We start from the raw sequence: 19234 nt of genomic DNA, 5'->3' as shown, positions 1-19234 counted from the left end.
TGATATGGTGTTGTTCGCAGTGGGCAGAAACTTTGGCGGTAATGATACTGCTTAATATCTTGTACAGACTCGATAGGCACGTTATCGGTCTGTACTTTGATGGGTTCAATGTGTTGCTGTCTTTCGGGAGGAGGAAGGTGACGCCACGGGTGGCGAATTCAGGAAGGTTGTGTGGGTCACGTAGCACCTTGTTGAAGCACTCAGCTATCTTTGGATGTGCGACGGTCAGCTTCTTGTGCCAAAAGTTCTGGACACCATCGGGGCCCGGTGCTGCCCAGTTCCTCAGGTACCGCGAGGCTTCGCGGACATCGTTCTCTCCGACGATGATAGCTGGCATCTCTCCAATTTCACCACAACTCTCCTCCTCCCGTCTTAACCACATTTGCCCGTCGCGATGTTCTACTGGGGTCTCCCAAATACCAGCCCAGAAGTTCGTCACATCGCTAATATCTGGCAAACCTTCGCGGTAGTCGGGCTTCTCGTCGCTAATGTGGTCGTAGAACGCTTTCTCGTTATCTCTGAACATCCGATTTTGTTCCTGGCGCTTTGCAGAGTCAGAGTAACGTTTCAGCCGTTTTGTAAGGACGCTCAATTGCTGTACCAGTGTGTCGAGTTTTTCCGTCAGCTGGTGAGCTCCCAGCTGGCGAAGTTCAGTAGGCCGCACGATCACAGCAACTTGGCGACATAATTTCACCGATCTGCTGCCTCTTTTGTACGCCATCAGTCTTCCAATTGCGGCGCGCTTGTTTAGGATCCGTTGCTCCAATCTCCTTCGCCATGGAGGCTCACGCCTTTCACGGAGATGTTGGAGCAGTCTGCCTCTTGGCCTAATACGGTATCCTAAACTTTTGGCGGTCGCCACAGCAGCACAGTAAACTTTCAGTTGCAGCTCCTCCATGTTCTCAGCATCAACCAAGTGCAGCGGAAGAACGTGCTCGTTCATGAGCTTTACTGCACTTGTCAGCCTGCGGGAATGCTGCAACTTCGGGATCCTGGGACGCGACAAAGGGTCCGTGTCGCGGAACTGTGAGATCGCCTCGTCGTAATGGAAGACCAGATCGCGTAGTAGTTGTTGATCTGGCTGTGGATCTTCCGGCTCAGGGGGTTGTTGTACTGTGGCCTCCACTGGTGCTGATTCGCGTGCCCCACTCGCGAATGAATTGCTCAGCCGTACTGAACTTCGTCTCGACACATCGCTTGTTCTGCTTGTTCTGGAGCTTAGTTCTCTCTACACCTGCTGCTTGATCTCGTCGACTTGCGTTTGGGAGAGCATATTGTTGCGTACAATCGCTCTACGCCTCGCGTTCATCGCGTTTTGGTCAAGCCTCCCGACGAACTCTGGATACGCTTCCTCGAACATTGCGAGTATTCGAGGGCGACCGCTCATGTCCGTCTCCAAAGCAGTGCAGATGTAATAGGCGCGGATCACGAATTCGTTCATTTCGTGTGTCCACATGATCCGTCGCCCAGTAGTATCCACAAGTGTGGACGACTGTCGTCTGACAGTCGCAACACGCCTCGTAGGCGCAGCGTTTCGTTGGTGATGTCGATGGCTGCTGTTTCCGTGTGGCGGTAGCTCTTCGGGTTGAACCCGGCTGGTGGCCCGCTCTTGCACATCGCCCTCCAGCCGTTGGCCGCTCGCTCTTACGCCCGTTCCAGGACCAGCTCCAGTTCGGGGACCCTCCTCGGGTGATCGCATTCGTAGTATTCGTCTTGACCTTAGCTCCATTGTCTGGGTGTATCTCCTTTGCCCGGGAGACAGCGGGTTGGCAAGGCCTCCATGACCCGGGAGGCCTTCCCCGGGAGAGATATAGCGCTCTGACTCGCTCGCACCCCCTCACTTAGCCACTTTCGACACCCGTTCTGGGAGCCAAGACCAGGTGTGTGTTTCCAGTTCACGCCCGATCTAAAAATGTCGTCATTTGAGAAACCAAGACGAATTTTTTTTGGCAGACTTATCTCACTTCTTAACTAGGCGAACCTAGCCAGAATTTTCACCTGCCCCCGGGCTTCTGAATGCCAAAGGGGGACTAGGCTCTGCGGAATGCACGTATCTGCATGCTCGTGCTGTTTTAGTCCTGACCGAGGAATTGTCGGACAATCGCGCAGGTGCTAAGGATGACCGACTTTTGGATGCCGGCCAATTCCTTCTCGATGTTCAACACCTTTAGCGCTTCCAGAAGTGTCTTCGGGATAATTCCAGTTCCAGAGAGAACGACTGGAACAATTCTTGGGACCTCCCTTAGCCCCCACAGTTCCTTGAGCTCCACGGCCAATGGTCGGTACTTGCAGATTTTGCGACCGTGGGTCTCCTCCAGATTCTGGTTCAGTGGAATAGCGACATCGATGATGGTGACTTTGCGGTCGCTCTTGTCGTAAACCATTATATCTGGGCGGTTGTGGTGGATCGAGAGGTCGGTCAGAACAGTGCGATCCCAGTACAGCTTGAAACGGTCATTTTCCAGGACAGGTGCAGGCAGGTACCGGTAGTTTGGTACGTTGTCTTCCAGTAGAGCACATTGGAGCGCCAGTTGTCGATGAACAATACGGGCCACGTTGTTGTGGCGCTCGGTGTAGGCTGCGTTGGCCAAAACGGGACAGCCTCCCATAATGTGCTCTATGTTTTCACCTGGTTGATGGCACATCCGGCAAATGTCATCAACGTCTTGATGCCAGACGTACCGCCTGCAGTTTCTCGTCGGCATTATCCTGTCCTGGATGGCTATCATGTCGGCTTCTACTACTGAAGAGAGTTCACCACGCGTTAGCCACAGATTAGATGCGGCCTTGTCGACGTGTGGCCGGTCCAGTTGATGGGGGTGGGCACCATGCACTGCCTTCTGCTTCCAAGCTGCAATCTTCTCCTCCACTGTCTGCAGATTGCAGTTGAGTTGGTACTCCGCTTGCGCCAAGTGCAGAGCGCTGTATCCTCTGTCGGCGGCGCAGACAGCCCGGTATAGCGCGTTTTGGTTGGCGCGTTCTGCGAAGTACTCGCGCAGTTGTCGTACCTGGGCAACACACAGTGCAGAAATGTCGACGATTCCAAGTCCCCCTTCTTTGCGTGGTAGTGAAACTCTCTCCAGTGCCGATTGAGAATGGTGCATTCCGGCCTCTTTGAATGCTTTCCTCATCCTCCTCTCAAGGTCCTCTAGGTTAGTTTTGCTCCATTTGACTACACCAAAACTGAAGGTCAGCAGGGGAACCGCGAATGTGTTGATCGCGCGTACCTTGTTCCCCGCGTTGAGGAAAGTCCTCAGGACACAGTTCACTCGACTCAAGAACTTGTCTCGCAGCTCCGTCTTGATGTCGGAGTGGCGAATCCCGGTGAGCTGTCGGAATCCAAGATATTTATAGGATTCGCCACGAACCATGTCTCTTATAAACTCGCCGTCATAGACCTCGTAGCCTCCGGATTCGGTAAGTTGTCCTTTCAGCAGGTGGACACAGCGACACTTGTCGAGGCCGAACTCCATACAGATGTCCCTGCTTATGTCTTCGACAACCCGGATAGCTACACCTAGACGCTGACGTGAATCAGCGTAGACCTTGAGATCGTCCATGTAAAAGGTATGGGTCACTTCTTCGTGGGCGCCGTCGCCATACCTTATTTTATAGCCATGACCGTTTCTATTGAGCGTCCTACTGAGGGGGTTCAGTGCCAGACAAAACCAAAGCGGGCTGAAAGAGTCGCCTTGGAATATCCCCCTCTTTATCTGCAGCGTTCTAGACTGCAACACATTTTCCCCATCACTGAGGTGCAGAGACGTACTCCACTGCCTCATCGCATGCTGCAGGAACCTAACGACGACGGGATCAATTTTGTAGAGCTCCAATACCCGGACGAGAAACGAGTGAGGTATGGAGTCATAAGCCTTCCTGTAATCGATGTAGGCCATACTTAGGTTCCGCTGGTTATATACCGCCTGGCCGACTATGGCTGCGTCGATGATGGCCTGGTCTTTGCAGCCATGCGTATTTTTCCTGCATCCTTTCTGCTCTTCTGCGATGATGTGATGCTGTTCGCAGTGAGCAGAAACTTTGGCGGTAATTATGCTGCTCAGTATTTTGTACAGACTCGATAGGCACGTTATCGGTCTGTACTTTGATGGGTTCAATGTGTTGCTGTCTTTCGGGAGGAGGAAGGTGACGCCACGGGTGGCGAATTCAGGAAGGTTGTGTGGGTCACGTAGCACCTTGTTGAAGCACTCAGCTATCTTTGGATGTGCGACGGTCAGCTTCTTGTGCCAAAAGTTCTGGACACCATCGGGGCCCGGTGCTGCCCAGTTCCTCAGGTACCGCGAGGCTTCGCGGACATCGTTCTCTCCGACGATGATAGCTGGCATCTCTCCAATTTCACCACAACTCTCCTCCTCCCGTCTTAACCACATTTGCCCGTCGCGATGTTCTACTGGGGTCTCCCAAATACCAGCCCAGAAGTTCGTCACATCGCTAATATCTGGCAAACCTTCGCGGTAGTCGGGCTTCTCGTCGCTAATGTGGTCGTAGAACGCTTTTTCGTTATCTCTGAACATCCGATTTTGTTCCTGGCGCTTTGCAGAGTCAGAGTAACGTTTCAGCCGTTTAGTTAGGACGCTCAATTGCTGTACCAGTGTGTCGAGTTTTTCCGTCAGCTGGTGAGCTCCCAGCTGGCGAAGTTCAGTAGGCCGCACGATCACAGCAACTTGGCGACATAATTTCGCCGATCTGCTGCCTCTTTTGTACGCCATCAGTCTTCCAATTGCGGCGCGCTTGTTTAGGATCCGTTGCTCCAATCTCCTTCGCCATGGAGGCTCACGCCTTTCACGGAGATGTTGGAGCAGTCCGCCTCTTGGCCTAATACGGTATCCTAAACTTTTGGCGGTCGCCACAGCAGCACAGTAAACTTTCAGTTGCAGCTCCTCCATGTTCTCAGCATCAACCAAGTGCAGCGGAAGAACGTGCTCGTTCATGAGCTTTACTGCACTTGTCAGCCTGCGGGAATGCTGCAACTTCGGGATCCTGGGGCGCGACCGTGTCGCGGAACTGTGAGATCGCCTCGTCGTAATGGAAGACCAGATCGCGTAGTAGTTGTTGATCTGGCTGTGGATCTTCCGGCTCAGGGGGTTGTTGTACTGTGGCCTCCACTGGTGCTGATTCGCGTGCCCCACTCGCGAATGAATTGCTCAGCCGTACTGAACTTCGTCTCGACACATCGCTTGCTCTGCTTGTTCTGGAGCTTAGTTCTCTCTGCACCTGCTGCTTGATCTCGTCGACTTGCCTTTGGGAGAGCATATTGTTGCGTACAATCGCTCTACGCCTCGCGTTCATCGCGTTTTGGTCAAGCCTCCCGACGAACTCTAGATACGCTTCCTCGAACATTGCGAGTATTCGAGGGCGACCGCTCATGTCCGTCTCCAAAGCAGTGCAGATGTAATAGGCGCGGATCACGAATTCATTCATTTCATGTGTCCACATGATCCGTCGCCTAGTAGTACCCACAAGTGTGGACGACTGTCGTCTGACAGTCGCAACACGCCTCGTAGGCGTGTTGCGACGTAGGTTTATTTTTTCATTTTTTTTAATTTTTTCATATAACATAGAAGTGATGTATAAAATTTAAAAAATCCAGGGTAATCGTCTTGAAGCGAACCGAACAAATCGTTTTTGTACGACTTCGCTTCTGTTGACTCCGTTCAGATAATGCGGATTCCAAATTACTGAACAGTATTGCAGACTTGAGCGAACTAGAGCACTGAACGTAGATTTGTGGCAGTGTACATCTGTAAAATCCCTCGTAGTGCGCATGATGAATCCAAGAGTACGGGAAGCTTTACCAACCACGTAGTTGACATGTGTTTTACAGTTCAGTTAAGAGTCTAAATACACTCCTAGATCCTCCACGCAGTCGAGTTTAGTTCGCGGAGCATCGTCGAGAGAATAGTTATAGCTTCTTCTTCTTCTTTGTTTTCAAGAGGCTTTAAACTTTCCAGTTCATTCGCCTCTAAGTTCGTTATAAATTCTTTCTTCTTTTCTTCTTGTAAATGTTATCGTGGAACATTTGTTTGGATTCAGCGTCATTCGATTCTCCACGCACCATTTCTGTAAAATTTCTAGTTGTTGTTGAAGAAACAAGGCATCAGCCTCCGAGTTAACGTGAAAAAATATTTTCATATCATCAGCGAATGAAAGATGAGGGCTCTCCAGGACAAAATTTACGTCATTAAAATAGATAAGAAATATCAGATGGCTGAGATGACTACCCTGAGGTATTCCTGATGTAGCAGGGAATTCTGCGGAGAAACAATCGCCTATTTTAACAACGAGGGAGCGTCCGATCAAATATGATGTAAGCCAATGTAGAACATTGCCGCTGGAGCCAAGCTTATCTAATTTACGCACTGTAATATCATGGTTGATTTTGTCAAAGGCGGCGGACAGGTCAGTGTAAATCGCATCCGTTTGGGACACACCGTCGGACATTCCGTCAGCAATATATGTCATAGAAGGAAGAAGATTCGTTGTGGTGGAACGTTTCGGCATGAAATCATGTTAATCGATAGATATGTAATGTTTACAGTGAGTGAAAATCGATTCGATGACTACAAGCTCAAACAGTTTAGAAATCGCGTTCAGAGCGGAGATACCTGGGTAGTTGTCGACGTTTCTTTTATCGCCTTTTTTATGAACCGCAAAAATGTGACCCTTCTTCTAAAGCGATGGGAAGATGCCTTTTGTCAATGAAAGATTGAACAAAAACAACAAAAAGATTGGAAACAACAGCCCTGCTGCGCACTTTTTCACGATTGACGCTGGGATTCCATCTGGTCCGACGGAATTCGAGGATCTTAATTTGCTGTTTCCCGATTCCAACATTGCATTATCCACGGTGACTCGGAACCATGAGCTGTTCTGTATCGGAACGTTTCTTGTGGCCCCCAAGAGCTGGTCTTGAGACAGATTCTCTTTCGAGAAAGTGCTAGAAAACTTCGCAGAAAAGAGACTGCAAATTTCCTGTGTGTCAGACACTTCATGTCCATCGTGAAACATGGATGACGGTAATCCAAATTTCTTACGTTGCTCATCGACGTATTTCCAGAAAGATTTAGGATTGCTCTTGAATTTGCGCTGAATACCACGTAGATAGATTGCATAGCATCGTTTGCTTGATTTTTGGTACTGATAGTTCAGTTGTAGATATCGTTGTTTCAAACGGGTTTTCGAACTGACGGCTTTCAACAACTTTTCCAAATACATCATTACGGTGAAAATATATATACATATTATATTTTAGATATTGCAAATTAATTTTTTTTTGTAATGAAAAAAAAGTACTAATTTTTGTTCTCAGAGCTTTTTTTCACGATTTAGCATCAATACTCTATAACTCTTTCTAAGACACTATTTCGGTACGACTCATAGTTTTTGAGATATAAATTATCAAAGATTTCTCTTATTGAAATCGATACGTCCTTTTCAAAAGTTACACTTGGGTCCACAAATTCCCAATTGATGTGGAAAACTCCTATTTCCTCCAACCCAAACGGAATAAAAAATACTCATGTTTTGTCATTTGTCAATTTCATTTGGGATTACTCATAGGCATCATTTCGAAGGTTTTTCATTTCATTCATCTTTCCCAATTCCACCAGAGAAATCATGATGCGATTTTCTTTAATGGGCTCAGATGGACGGCTTTATTCCAAAATCGAAACAGCTACGACCTTATTCACGAATGATTCTTCTGTAACTTCAGAATCGAACCCAATGAATTATCCACTGACATATTATTCATAATCCAGAACATCACTATGACTGCAGAAAATGAATCAAAACATCAGAGCAGCGAATAAAACCGTCGTTCTTTAGTTTAAGTACCTGTTTACCTCTGCGCGGGCGACAATAAATTATAGCTTCATCGCTTTAGCTGAGCAAGCAAAACCACCACCGAGGGAAAACATAAGAAAAAACCCTAGAAATACTCGTCATCCAAAGTAAGTACTGAACGCTAACACAATTGATAACCTCGCCGAATGTGACTACAATTTGTCGACACGCCGTGGAAATAATTTAGCAATTACTGCACCAAACCATCATTTTCAGGATATAAAAAAAAGAGACCGCAGTGGTCCCTAAGACTTACGTGACAATGGGCGATTCGGCCGTCCAGCTAAACATCCGACTAATTCGGCGCTTGTCCAGCTCCGACAGGTTGCTGCCTTGCCGCTGGCGGGTTCCCCCGGGGGGAATCGACCCGCCACCACCGGTGGAAATGATCGCTATCGATCCCTCCTTGGGTTCACTCGAGCTTCCGCCTATAGGGGTCATCATTGTTTGGGATTGACTCACTCACTTGTTACCTATTTAGGTATTTATTCTCTGTTTCAACGAACACACTGACGGCGGCTTGCACTTAACGATCGTGTGGATGCAATTGAAAGTATTTTCTTCGCTATCTATTCTTTGCCCCGCTTATTTCCGTACACACTTTGGCACACAACTTTTCAAAATAAACCAAAACACACGCCACGAATGAGTATTAGAGAAAAGGTTAGACCACGGGGAAAGCGCTTTTTGTTTCCTTTAGCCACTCGATTTATTCACTTTTACTTGTCTGCTCCGCAATCGCCGCGGAACTGTGCGTGACTTGGTAACCGCAGGTTCAAGAAGGGGCGGAGGATTGGATGGGTACTCAGGTAAGGTCACTTTTTCTGATGTATTCTGCTAATGAAGCCGAATATGTACGCAATGATATCCGAGGGAGGCACTACTGCCTTACATTTGGCGCGTCGACCTCGATTTGTTATGATTTTATTTTTCGGCAACCGTTGTGTTAGCTGTGTGGACAGCAGGATACGCCAATCCGCCGTGCTACAAAGGGAGACAGATGCCAGAAATATCAATCGCTGGATACCGTTGCTCGATTGCACTTACTCGGTCTTGCCGTTTGTCCGTACGCGATGGGTCACCGTTGGAGACTGGAATCGCTAGCAGCACTCTCTAGGTATGTCAACATGCTAAACGTGATCCCCACGATCGCGGCTGGGTGGTGATGGTGGTGGTGGTGGCGGCGGGAAGCAAACGGCCAGGGAGCGGGGCAAAACAAGCAACGAACTAGACAAGCAATAAGATCTTCGAGAACAGGTTATTATGAACCAGACACTTATGCTCACACACAACCAACGCATGGAAGAACGTCGTCCGAAACGCGTGATCGTGCCGTGAGGGGTCGATCGATTGTGGTGGAAGAATTGCTCACCGAAAAGGTCTCACATGCGAGTGCCGCTACTAGCGAAACGTCCCGACTCGTTGGTGTCGGTGTTTCAGTGGATGAGGTTTCTTTCTTGTGATAGCTCGGGCCCGCATACAAGTCGCTCGCGTGAGGAAGCCAAACGTACAAATACATAACAGTGCTGCAAATACATACATGTAAGTGCTGCGGTTTCTCTCTGTGCGGTGCAAATGCAAAGCGCTTGCTGCGTTGGATGCTATGGCTACGCTTGTATTGTATTGTCGATGTTGAATCGCTGAGATTCGCGAGTAGATCGAGGGGTTGCAGGATAGCGAAGCTGGCGCTAATCGTTGAATTATTATTCACTAGATATTTATCGCTCGATTCACTTCCCAATCCGTGAGAAATTTCTCTAAGCGACAGATACCTTACAAAGCCTTTATTGCGAACAGCGTATCTGATATCATATATCTATAATGGCTTTTAAAATATAAACAAATTACATGTATTCCATCTATTTGCGGGATATCATGTTCCATTAGTGTATGAATGTGAGTTATAATTATCCAACGTAGATCATTATCATGATTATATACCGTTCTGAATCATATTTCGGACACTTTGTTCTAATCAAGGAAAGTGAAGTGGAAGGTAAAACGTAATGTCAGAATTGCCGTTCGGACGTATCCCGTAAGTTTGAATTTATTTACATAGATGGTATCCAAACAACACTAAACATTGACTATAGTTTCGCCGCAACGGTTGATTGCCGTTATGAACCAGCACAAAAAACAAAGCTACAAATTATGCGCCAGTGGCGGTACCACGATCAAAGCATTCCTTGCATAAATCATATCAAAATAGCCGAGCCAGCTAGCGGAATCATATGCATAAAGGTTACTAGGTTACTATTTTCAACGACAACTGTTTATTTATTATACTACTTCAAATACCTTCGACGAAATCAAATGTAACCATACCAACGTAAGTAATAACATAAACAAATCCAAACTTTTCGTCTTGCCATTCCTCATACGTCTTTTCTAAATAGTGTAAATTACGAGCCACCTGTTAACTCCACCATCTTGGTTCTAATATCTTGAAATGCTTGATGCACTGATGATATAACTATAAAATTAATATCACAATTGCTTCTTTAGAGTAATCCCTTGGTTTCACTGTCACTTCATTCAAGAATTACATTTGAATTATTACATAGTAGGAAAAAAATCCATCCAAAATCCAAAATCCACTCATTATCGTTTGTGTTTGACGTTTGCTTAGCGTGAGCACGTAGAATTTACCCGTTCATCAATATTTAAATTTCTCCCGTGTTTCATCAGTGCTCATCATCGTTAACAGTTTACTGCGATTGCTTGGTAAGTGTTTCGCAGTTGACTATAAAATGTAATCAACTGTAATGCAATCCTTCAAAAAACGACAAAACAAAGTGTCCGAAATTTGAAGTCAATCTGTCCGAAGTTTTTTTTTCATAAATGGTGTTCGAAGTTTGATTCGTATTCGCTTGATTTGAGAAGCATTTTATTCGATGATTTTTTAATGTTTTCAATCAAATAGGTACCAAAGTAGAAAGCTTAAAAGCATATTGAACTAATTTATTAAAACATCAACCAAATAATACCTGTGCATAAAGTTGAGATCTGTTTTCTGCATCATATGCCTTAAGCGTTCGAAATATGATTCAGAACGGTGTTACATTAATAATTGTTATTTTAAATGCGCATTGTTTCTGGATTGTTTCAGTGCACCCGTGTCCGAGTGGTTAGCGTCTCACATTATCTACCGGGTGTTCGGGTTTGATTCACGTTCTGGCCTCTGGCCGGGGGATTTTTCTTCAGAGAAATTTCCTTCGACTTGCACTGTGGTCACGCGTATTCTAGATAAAAGTTTTTCTTATCGAATGTTTTACGATATGTGACTACTTTCTAGTCGAATTTATGACGAATTTATGAAATTATGACTTGAATCGAAATATTTTGAGACGTGATCTTTCTGAGCTTCTGCGTGGGAATTAAGCGAAACCAGAAGTGCACGTTTTCGAAGTGCAATTCCAACCGTGTGTTAAATATTCCAAGCAGAAATTGGAGAAATCTGTTTGTTTTTTTTTTCATTTAAGTTTGTATGTGTGAAAAAGGGCAGTAGAACCATTTGGAGGAACAACTCGAAATTAGATGAAGACATGAGTGGTCAGCCCGGGACTAACCTTTTAGCAGAAGACTCGAGTAGCAGAACTATCCTACCATGGGCATGAAGATCAGTTAGTAAATGGTACGTTTGAAAAAAGTTTAAATTAAACAGTATGGTTGGCAGAAATTCTAATGCTCCATGTTTAACTGCAGGTTGACTTGAATGATAGCCAAATTGAAACTTGTTGCCAGACACAACGATTTATTTTTCAATTAATGCACTTTGGTCGCTATAGGGTAAAAAACAAAGTTTTTTAAAATTACGTTTTTATGTTTAGTAGGCGATATTTAATTATTAATTATTATTAAGATCGATATTTTCCACTTTTTCTTAAGTATAGCAAGGTAAAATAGATAAATCTTTTATGATAAGTACGAATCGGAACGACCGTACGATGAAACGGTTGAATAAAAGTGGTTAAGCGCGGATCGGGATGACCGCATAACCGGCTATGACTCTGAACGACCGTATGAGTACAAAAGAGAAAAAAATGTTTAAAAATGGAAGTGAAATTACGACCGCGCAGAAAAAGTACGGCTCGGGACGACCTCAGAAAATAATTATGATGATAAGAGTGCGGATCGAGATGACCGTACTGGGTAAAAATATATGCGAATCGGGACAACCGCGCAGAACAAGTACGGCTCGGGACGACCGCATGATAAAATTATAATGCTAAGAATGCGGATCAGGACGACCGTGCTGTGTAGAACGGAAGTAAAATTATTTGCGGATCGTGACGAATGCGCAGAACAAGTACGGCTCGGGACAACCGTATGGAGAACAGAATTGTCTCGATATTTTGTTAGTTAAACCTCTTAAATAATTTTATACATCCCAAAGGTGGTTGAAATATTTTATTAAAACATATTAAATTTATGCACCCCATACTGCCATCAGTAGATCTTCATTCATGTTGTTATTATTCATTAGCGGACCGGGATGATGACTGGATGACGCAGGTAACTGCGTTTTTTTCTTGATCGACAGCGGATCGAATCGACCATGCATGGTTTTATTTATAGCGGCCTTGGATGACCGCGTAGGATTTTGTCGATAGCGGCTCGGAATGACCGCGCAAGATTTTGTCGATAGTGGATCGGGATGACCGCGTAGGATTCTGTTGATAGTGACTCGGAATGCAGGCGGGAGGATTTGTGGCTCCACAAGCTATAATAATAACCTTACCGATATTCCCTGTTATACCTCATAGTAATATCCCACCTTGTATGCATATACTTGATGCACATACACACGCACGTCACCCACATCCATTCGTACAGCAACGAGCATCGCTCCATTTGACATACCAACAGTAACGAAAGAGTGATTCGGCTTCTCAGAGCGCTTTTAGTGATTCCTCGGTAATAGATATCACACAATACTGAAGTCGAACATATCGTAATTTTAGCAATTGTCTGGATCCAAGCACCCGTCCCGGAGCGTAGATATTCAATTGATGTAGCAGAGCATGACTGTCACCTTTGGCACCAAGACAGCTTGATTGCGATTGCGTCGATCTACCAAGGGTTCAATACCGAGTAGGGACTCAGTGGATCGGACCACGGTGAGTTTCGCAAGGCACACCTCACGAATTTGCGCTGCACTGCTTCGATTATTAGAATCCACATCATATGGTGACCAGACAGCAGAGGAAAATTCAAGAATGGATCTTACCAATGAGCAGTACAAATATCGTAGACAGAGTGGGTCATCAAATTCACTTGCTATCTTGGAAATGAATCCTAGCTGCCGATTCGCTCGATTCACTGTTAGTGTGCAGTGCATTTTGAAAGTGAGCTGATGATCCAGTATCGCACCTATGACTTAAGCATCATCAACTCTATTCAACACGGTGCCATTGATACTGTAGTTATATACGATATAATTTTTCGTTCTTCGGAAGGATATGATGCAACATTTGGACACACTTACAGCAATATGGTTTAGTACACACCAATCATCGAACGCTTCTATTTGCTATTGCAATTGGCGACAGTCGTCAATGTTTTTTTTACAGTCAAGTAGATTTTCAAATCTTCCGCATAGAACATCAAACGGCTGTTTACGAGAACATGAGACACATCATTAAAGAACAACACGAACAACAACGGTCCCAAATTGCTTCCCTGGGGCACACCACATCGGGGAATGAATGGAGCAGATATGGCTGATCCTATTTTCACGAACAATTGACGACCAGTTGAGTTAAATTTCAACCAGTCGCACATTCTCGAAGATGCACCTAAATGGTCAAATTTGACTACCAAAATATCGTGATTCATCGTATCGGATAGTTGATAGTTGCACGCATAAATTTTACTTCTTTTCTTGAAAATTGGCTGCATATAATACATCTTAGGACGGCGCCAGTGGTTGTGTGGTTAGCGTAACAGCCTCACAATCCGATCGGTCTGGGTTCAATCCCAGCTGGCGTCGTTGGGATTTTCTGAGGCGAAAAATCTCTGGTTACGTCTTCCTTCGGAGGGGAAGTAAAAGAAGTTGGCCCGGCTCATGAGTTGTTGAGTCTGATAGGTAGGAACAGGTGAAGTCGCCTCCCTGATGTCGGTGATTGGCACTGAAGTGGCGGAAATAGGCCGACGAAAAATAAGCGAAGATAAAAAAAAAGACATCTTACATTCCAATGGAAATTGCTGACATTGAAAAGAGAAAAATTGAATATAGCTTGCAACGGTGTTATCAACATGGTACTGCATTTTTTCAATATGCACGCAGGATTGCCATCCGAACCAGGTGTTACAGATGGTTTTAGCTTTTTCAATGCATTCTCTTGGTTGATATTGAAAATGTCAATGTCCAGAACGTCCAATGGCAGGGTCTGTGTTGCTGCCTCAATACCTGATGAACTTGTATTCGATGACTGGAACACGCTCGCGAAATGTTTGGTGAACAAGTTGTTTTTCTCTTCAGCAGAAGACGTCGTCTACACTATTACTTTGACAAATGACAAACCAATCAAATCGTGAAAGCATTCCCAGCAAACATTAAATCGTATAATTTTGCACGTGCCAAGTCTTACAAGAAATCCGAATAAATCATAATCGCATATAATATCAATCAAAGTATGTATCGTGTATATTTGAAATCGCATAAAATGTAAAAATTCGATTTTATATACCATTATCAAATTAAGTCGCAATTCGGTATAATAGACATCAATTTTATGATGTACATTGTCGTAAAATATATTTAATCCGCGTCATATGCGTATATTACGCTGATGCAATTTGTGAGTCGTATAAGCGTATAATTTAAATTGATTCAGTACTGTAGTAAATCGTGTTGCATGCTGAAGAAAATCATGAAACAGTAAATCATATTAGATCCTAATAAAGAACATATTACATCATATTGAAATGTCAATGAAATGCTGATGCACTCGAAAGTTTTAACCGCTGTTGAATTAAATTTCAGATAGCCGCGCGAGATAGCTGGTGGATGATAATCCAGACGACCGGAGTTCGAACCCACATCGAAGCAGTTTTCGCCAAACATAAATCTGTGCCATTTTAAACATTCATTTTCCACTCCCAATACAACTCATTCAAACAATTATTATTTCTACAAACATAAATACATAAATGGCGATTCGTGAGGCTATAATAAACATTTCACGAAAATATTTTGCTTGTTTTTTTTCTATGTCTATGTCGTAAAAAATCGTATATGAGTATGGCAAAAGTCGTATTTGGTGCTTTGACAATTCATGAATATATTCATATTAGATCGCAATTCAATTCCAACATAATCGCTATTATAGCCGGTCAAAGTTGCATATTCATCCAAACAAATTCGGTAAGCATTTGCCATGTATGTATATGGCCTCCACTTTTGCATGCATATGCCAGTTAGGCGCATTATATGCCAACCAAATTTTAGCGCATATGATGTTATATATACGCTTGTTATGCGATTTAATGTTTGCTGGGTTGAGTTGATTGCATCATAATCAACTTTTCCAAAATGACGTTTACGTTCATCGATGTCTTCTACGTATGGAGTTATTGACGGGAAGTAAACTGTGAAAATCATACATGAATGATGGCGGTCAGGTCAAGTCCATACAACTTTGCATACAAATCATTCCGTTTTAACCGTTAAGTGACGTTCGCGATCAGCCTCGAGTTATTTCGATTGTCGAGTCATGTCTCTGTGAATACGAACACTGGTTCCCGATGTTGTGATGTTCCGATGTTCCGATGTTGCGAGGAAGAGGTCAGTAATCTTGGTTTTAAGTCCTCGGACATTTTTATAGTAAAATAGAAGCTCAATTTTTGGTGGATTACAGATCGGGACAGTTGTGTCAGATGATCGGGACGGAACGGTGGCATTCGGTTCGGCGACGAGATGGTCGCTAGGGACGACTGGGGGGATATTCCAGGTACATCTGTGATGGAAACCAGAGGATTTCCACCGTCAACAAGAAAGCGCATCGTATCAATTGCTATTACTATTACCATGGGTTTCCGAAATTTTCGAATGGCGTGTTCCTCAAACATGATATCTTCCGGCCAAGTCGATGGGTCCTGTGCGGTGGTTATCAAGGTTGGGTCTAAGCCGACTTTGAAAGAGATGTACGTCATACTGCTCGTGTCAACTCCTTATGCCACCAGTTTGACAACCTTCGGATCATGAGCCATCTGTAGGTTTTTGATCTGCGTCTGAAGGATGTTAATTGCTTCCGTAAGAGACACCAGAGGAGACTTCTCATCCGCCATCTTCGTTGTGGAGCGGAATAAATCGGCAGAGCTATCACAAATCCAAAATAAGTTTTCAAACAATTTTCGGTTTTTCTGAGAAATCTGTCACAATAACACACGATACACAGTTTGTCAATGGTTTAGAAACGAATGATCAATAGAAAAACAATATCACGGCAAAATAATACTCAAAATACAACAAAATAGTGATTTGAATCCAATGACTCGAATCCCGATGGACCATAATGGGCAACAAGCTTTTCTGAAGGTACTCATTTTTGCAATTTTCCTAAATGATTCCAGAAGTTACGAAAACGTTATTTTGTAGTGTAGCTTTAGATTGCTGGCCACGTGAGGACCTTTTTGGAGAACTTACACATTACGACATAGGACTACGTCAGACATTTCAATATAAGGGCCCATTTCAACGTTTTGAGTGAAACAATTATATGGATTTTGAACTTTCTTTTTTTGATGCCATGTTGCATCGAGCAAGAGTTTTATAATTATTATAATTATAAATTATTTTGCTCTGTGGAATTTAACTCAACAATTGCTATTCAGCAGCCATCCAGTTAGCAACTAGTTGGCGACGGCGGCAACGACATCCTGAATGACCTATCTCAAAGCTATGAGTCTAGGATAAGTTTTCTAATTTGGCCCTTTTTAATGCTAGAGGCGAAGGAACCGCACCGATCCTGGTTTCCTCCACACCATCTGTCTTCCTTCCGATTCAAAGAGATTGGTTTCCGGCTCATCCGTATAAAGACCTTGTTCTAGAACTCCTTAGGTCTGTTTACATATGCCTTAGCAAACTGTAGTAGTTTTTTCATATTCACCTTCGAGATGATATACTTTTCACGGCCAACACGACCTCTCAGATTGTTCCTGTATGCTGCTCTGCGGACAGTGTCTGCGCTGACAGGTCTTCCAATGATGCCAGCTACTTCGGTAGTCAATTTAGGAATGTTTGTTTTAGGGTTCTTTCGCAATGTTCGCATAATTACTCGTTCAGCATCAGAAGATAGGAACCGTTTGCGTTCTCTACGTTCTTTGTATTTTCACTTTTTTATGATTTTCTTTACTGTAGAGTGAGTTCTTCCGACAGCAGCTGCCATTTCCCACAATGACTTTCCTCGACAAGTTTTACTTGTTCTCATTGTACGTGTAACAATATCTATTCCTTTCCTTTTACTTGCAATTTCGATAAAAAAACATTTTCAAACATCAACGAAAAACAAAAATCAACACTGCCCAAGCAGTGGTTTGGTGTTGACGTCGCAAACTGACGAAAAAAAGTACGCTAATTCGCAAAGATCTTACCAAAAAGGTTAATTTGTTTGGAGGAATTTAAGGTACTCAATAACGTATAGCCAATTTTGGGATTGACTGTATATCAGAATCAGTTGTATGAGGACAATTTTTATATACTGTGCTTTTTTTTGTCCTATTGTAAATTATGTCTGTGGATTATCTAAACAAAAATAATCATTAGATCTTGAGCACGGAAACCGGATTTACTGACAATCGCATAATCAAATAGGCAAGATTTAGAATAACTACATATCAATGAAACTATAAATTTCAATTATTAGAATGCATGCTAAAAGTCCATTTCAATAAATATTCAAAAAAATTAAATACCAAATTAAAATAGAACCCCTAGCCGATCGCAAGCTCACAAAACCCTCACACAACCAACCAATCCACTGTGAAGGATCCGACAAGCACGCATACCTGGAACCGGATTCGATCACGCCAAAACTGGAAAGCGGTAGCACAACTACACTACCGCAATCTCCTCATTCGCTTGCTCAGCGAAAAACAAAAACTAGAAATCGCATCGGCGCAGTATCTATTTAAACTTTTTCACCACCAATCTGGTACCCGCCATCGCTGCACTGTCACCCTCGCCGTCATCGCCGTGGAGGAATCAATCTTCACACACGGTCGCACGAAGAAAGAGAATCCGGAAGAAAATTATGAGAGAAGAGTAAAAACAAGTTGTTTACGTGCACGCATGGCGCACGGAAAACGAACTGACCCACCTTATGGGCCACGGGTACCTATACGCACCAATCGCCCCATCGCGCTGTTGTCAACGGCCAAATATCCGCGACTCTGCGTCTCTGTGTACTTTGCGGCTAGTTATGAATAATTCATGGCTTATGCTAACGAAAAAAATAAAAACGAAAGAGAGTTTTTGCCGATTGCACGAGTTGACCAATTAACATCTTAAGGACTCCGCATTGTCAACAAGATCACCATGGTAGTGAACGATGAAGAGATCAATGCTTTTATACCATATAGTCTGTTTACCTATCAGAAACTCGAATGACCGGCTGCGTATCATTCATCGATAGGAAAGTATTGTTTTGGGCATTGAGACTGTTGACATTCGGTGATGTTTTTTTCATCAGTAGTTTTGCTGACGCTGCTGGCCCTGTAGTGCGTTAATATCTTGAATCAACCGGGGGACAAGGACTTGAGCCACTAAACTGAAAACTGGTTTCCACCCTCGGGGGACTGCTCAACGTTAACATGCGTCAACAGCCGTATTCTTAACCCCGATCGAGAGGTGTTCTCGGAGGTGGGAATAGGGGAAAAAAGTTTAATAATAATGGAGCGACGCATGCGATGCCACTCTCTGGGAATCGCATTGTTTTGATTGCAGCCGAGCTTTCGGATGATGTGATGATGGAGGTGTGGTGTGGCCTTGACTTGGTGGGGTCATCGCTGAGGGCAGCGTGTAATAAGACCGAGAAATGGGACGGAAAATCCGCGAGTTGTGTGTGTGTGTGTGTGTTTGCCGACCGGAATGAAATATGATGGAAGCGACATTTACCCCTCCCTTGGAAACATGATTGCACTTTTTGTAATAACCCAGTACGAACAATACGCTGCCAATGACTAGTTCCGAATGTCATTGATTGTGTGGTATTGATGGTGACAAGAAAAAAAAACAATCTTCATCCATCTTCGGTCTTTTTTTTTGAGATCTGCGCTTGTAATCGATATGTTCCGCCCAAGATGCTGATGCAAATGATGGTGACAGCAAATGGTTATAGCTTTGGAGTTGCATGACCAATAAATGTCG

General features: G+C 44.1%; 1 protein-coding gene across 2 annotated transcripts in view; it reads right to left on the bottom strand.

Annotated features, from left to right (window-relative positions):
- Nucleotides 1–9204, bottom strand: part of LOC129764286 (ABC transporter G family member 20) — a 158596-nt gene extending 149392 nt beyond the window's left edge. Inside the window, exons 1-2 of one of the 2 annotated variants that reach the window (XM_055763222.1) lie at nt 8911–9204; nt 8120–8847 (exon numbers count right to left, since the gene is read on the bottom strand). In XM_055763222.1, coding sequence (XP_055619197.1) covers nt 8120–8307 — 188 coding nt within the window. In that variant the 5' untranslated portion in view covers nt 8308–8847; nt 8911–9204. Of the gene's footprint in view, nt 1–8119 lie in introns of both variants that reach the window. The other variant, XM_055763212.1, reaches the window with a different exon arrangement.
- Nucleotides 9205–19234: the final 10030 nt, after the last annotated feature.

Source organism: Toxorhynchites rutilus, chromosome 1, assembly GCF_029784135.1.
Source record: "Toxorhynchites rutilus septentrionalis strain SRP chromosome 1, ASM2978413v1, whole genome shotgun sequence".
Classification (NCBI taxonomy): domain Eukaryota; kingdom Metazoa; phylum Arthropoda; class Insecta; order Diptera; family Culicidae; genus Toxorhynchites; species Toxorhynchites rutilus.
Note: the sequence above shows the minus strand (reverse complement) of the source record. Positions and strands in the feature narration are given on the sequence as shown.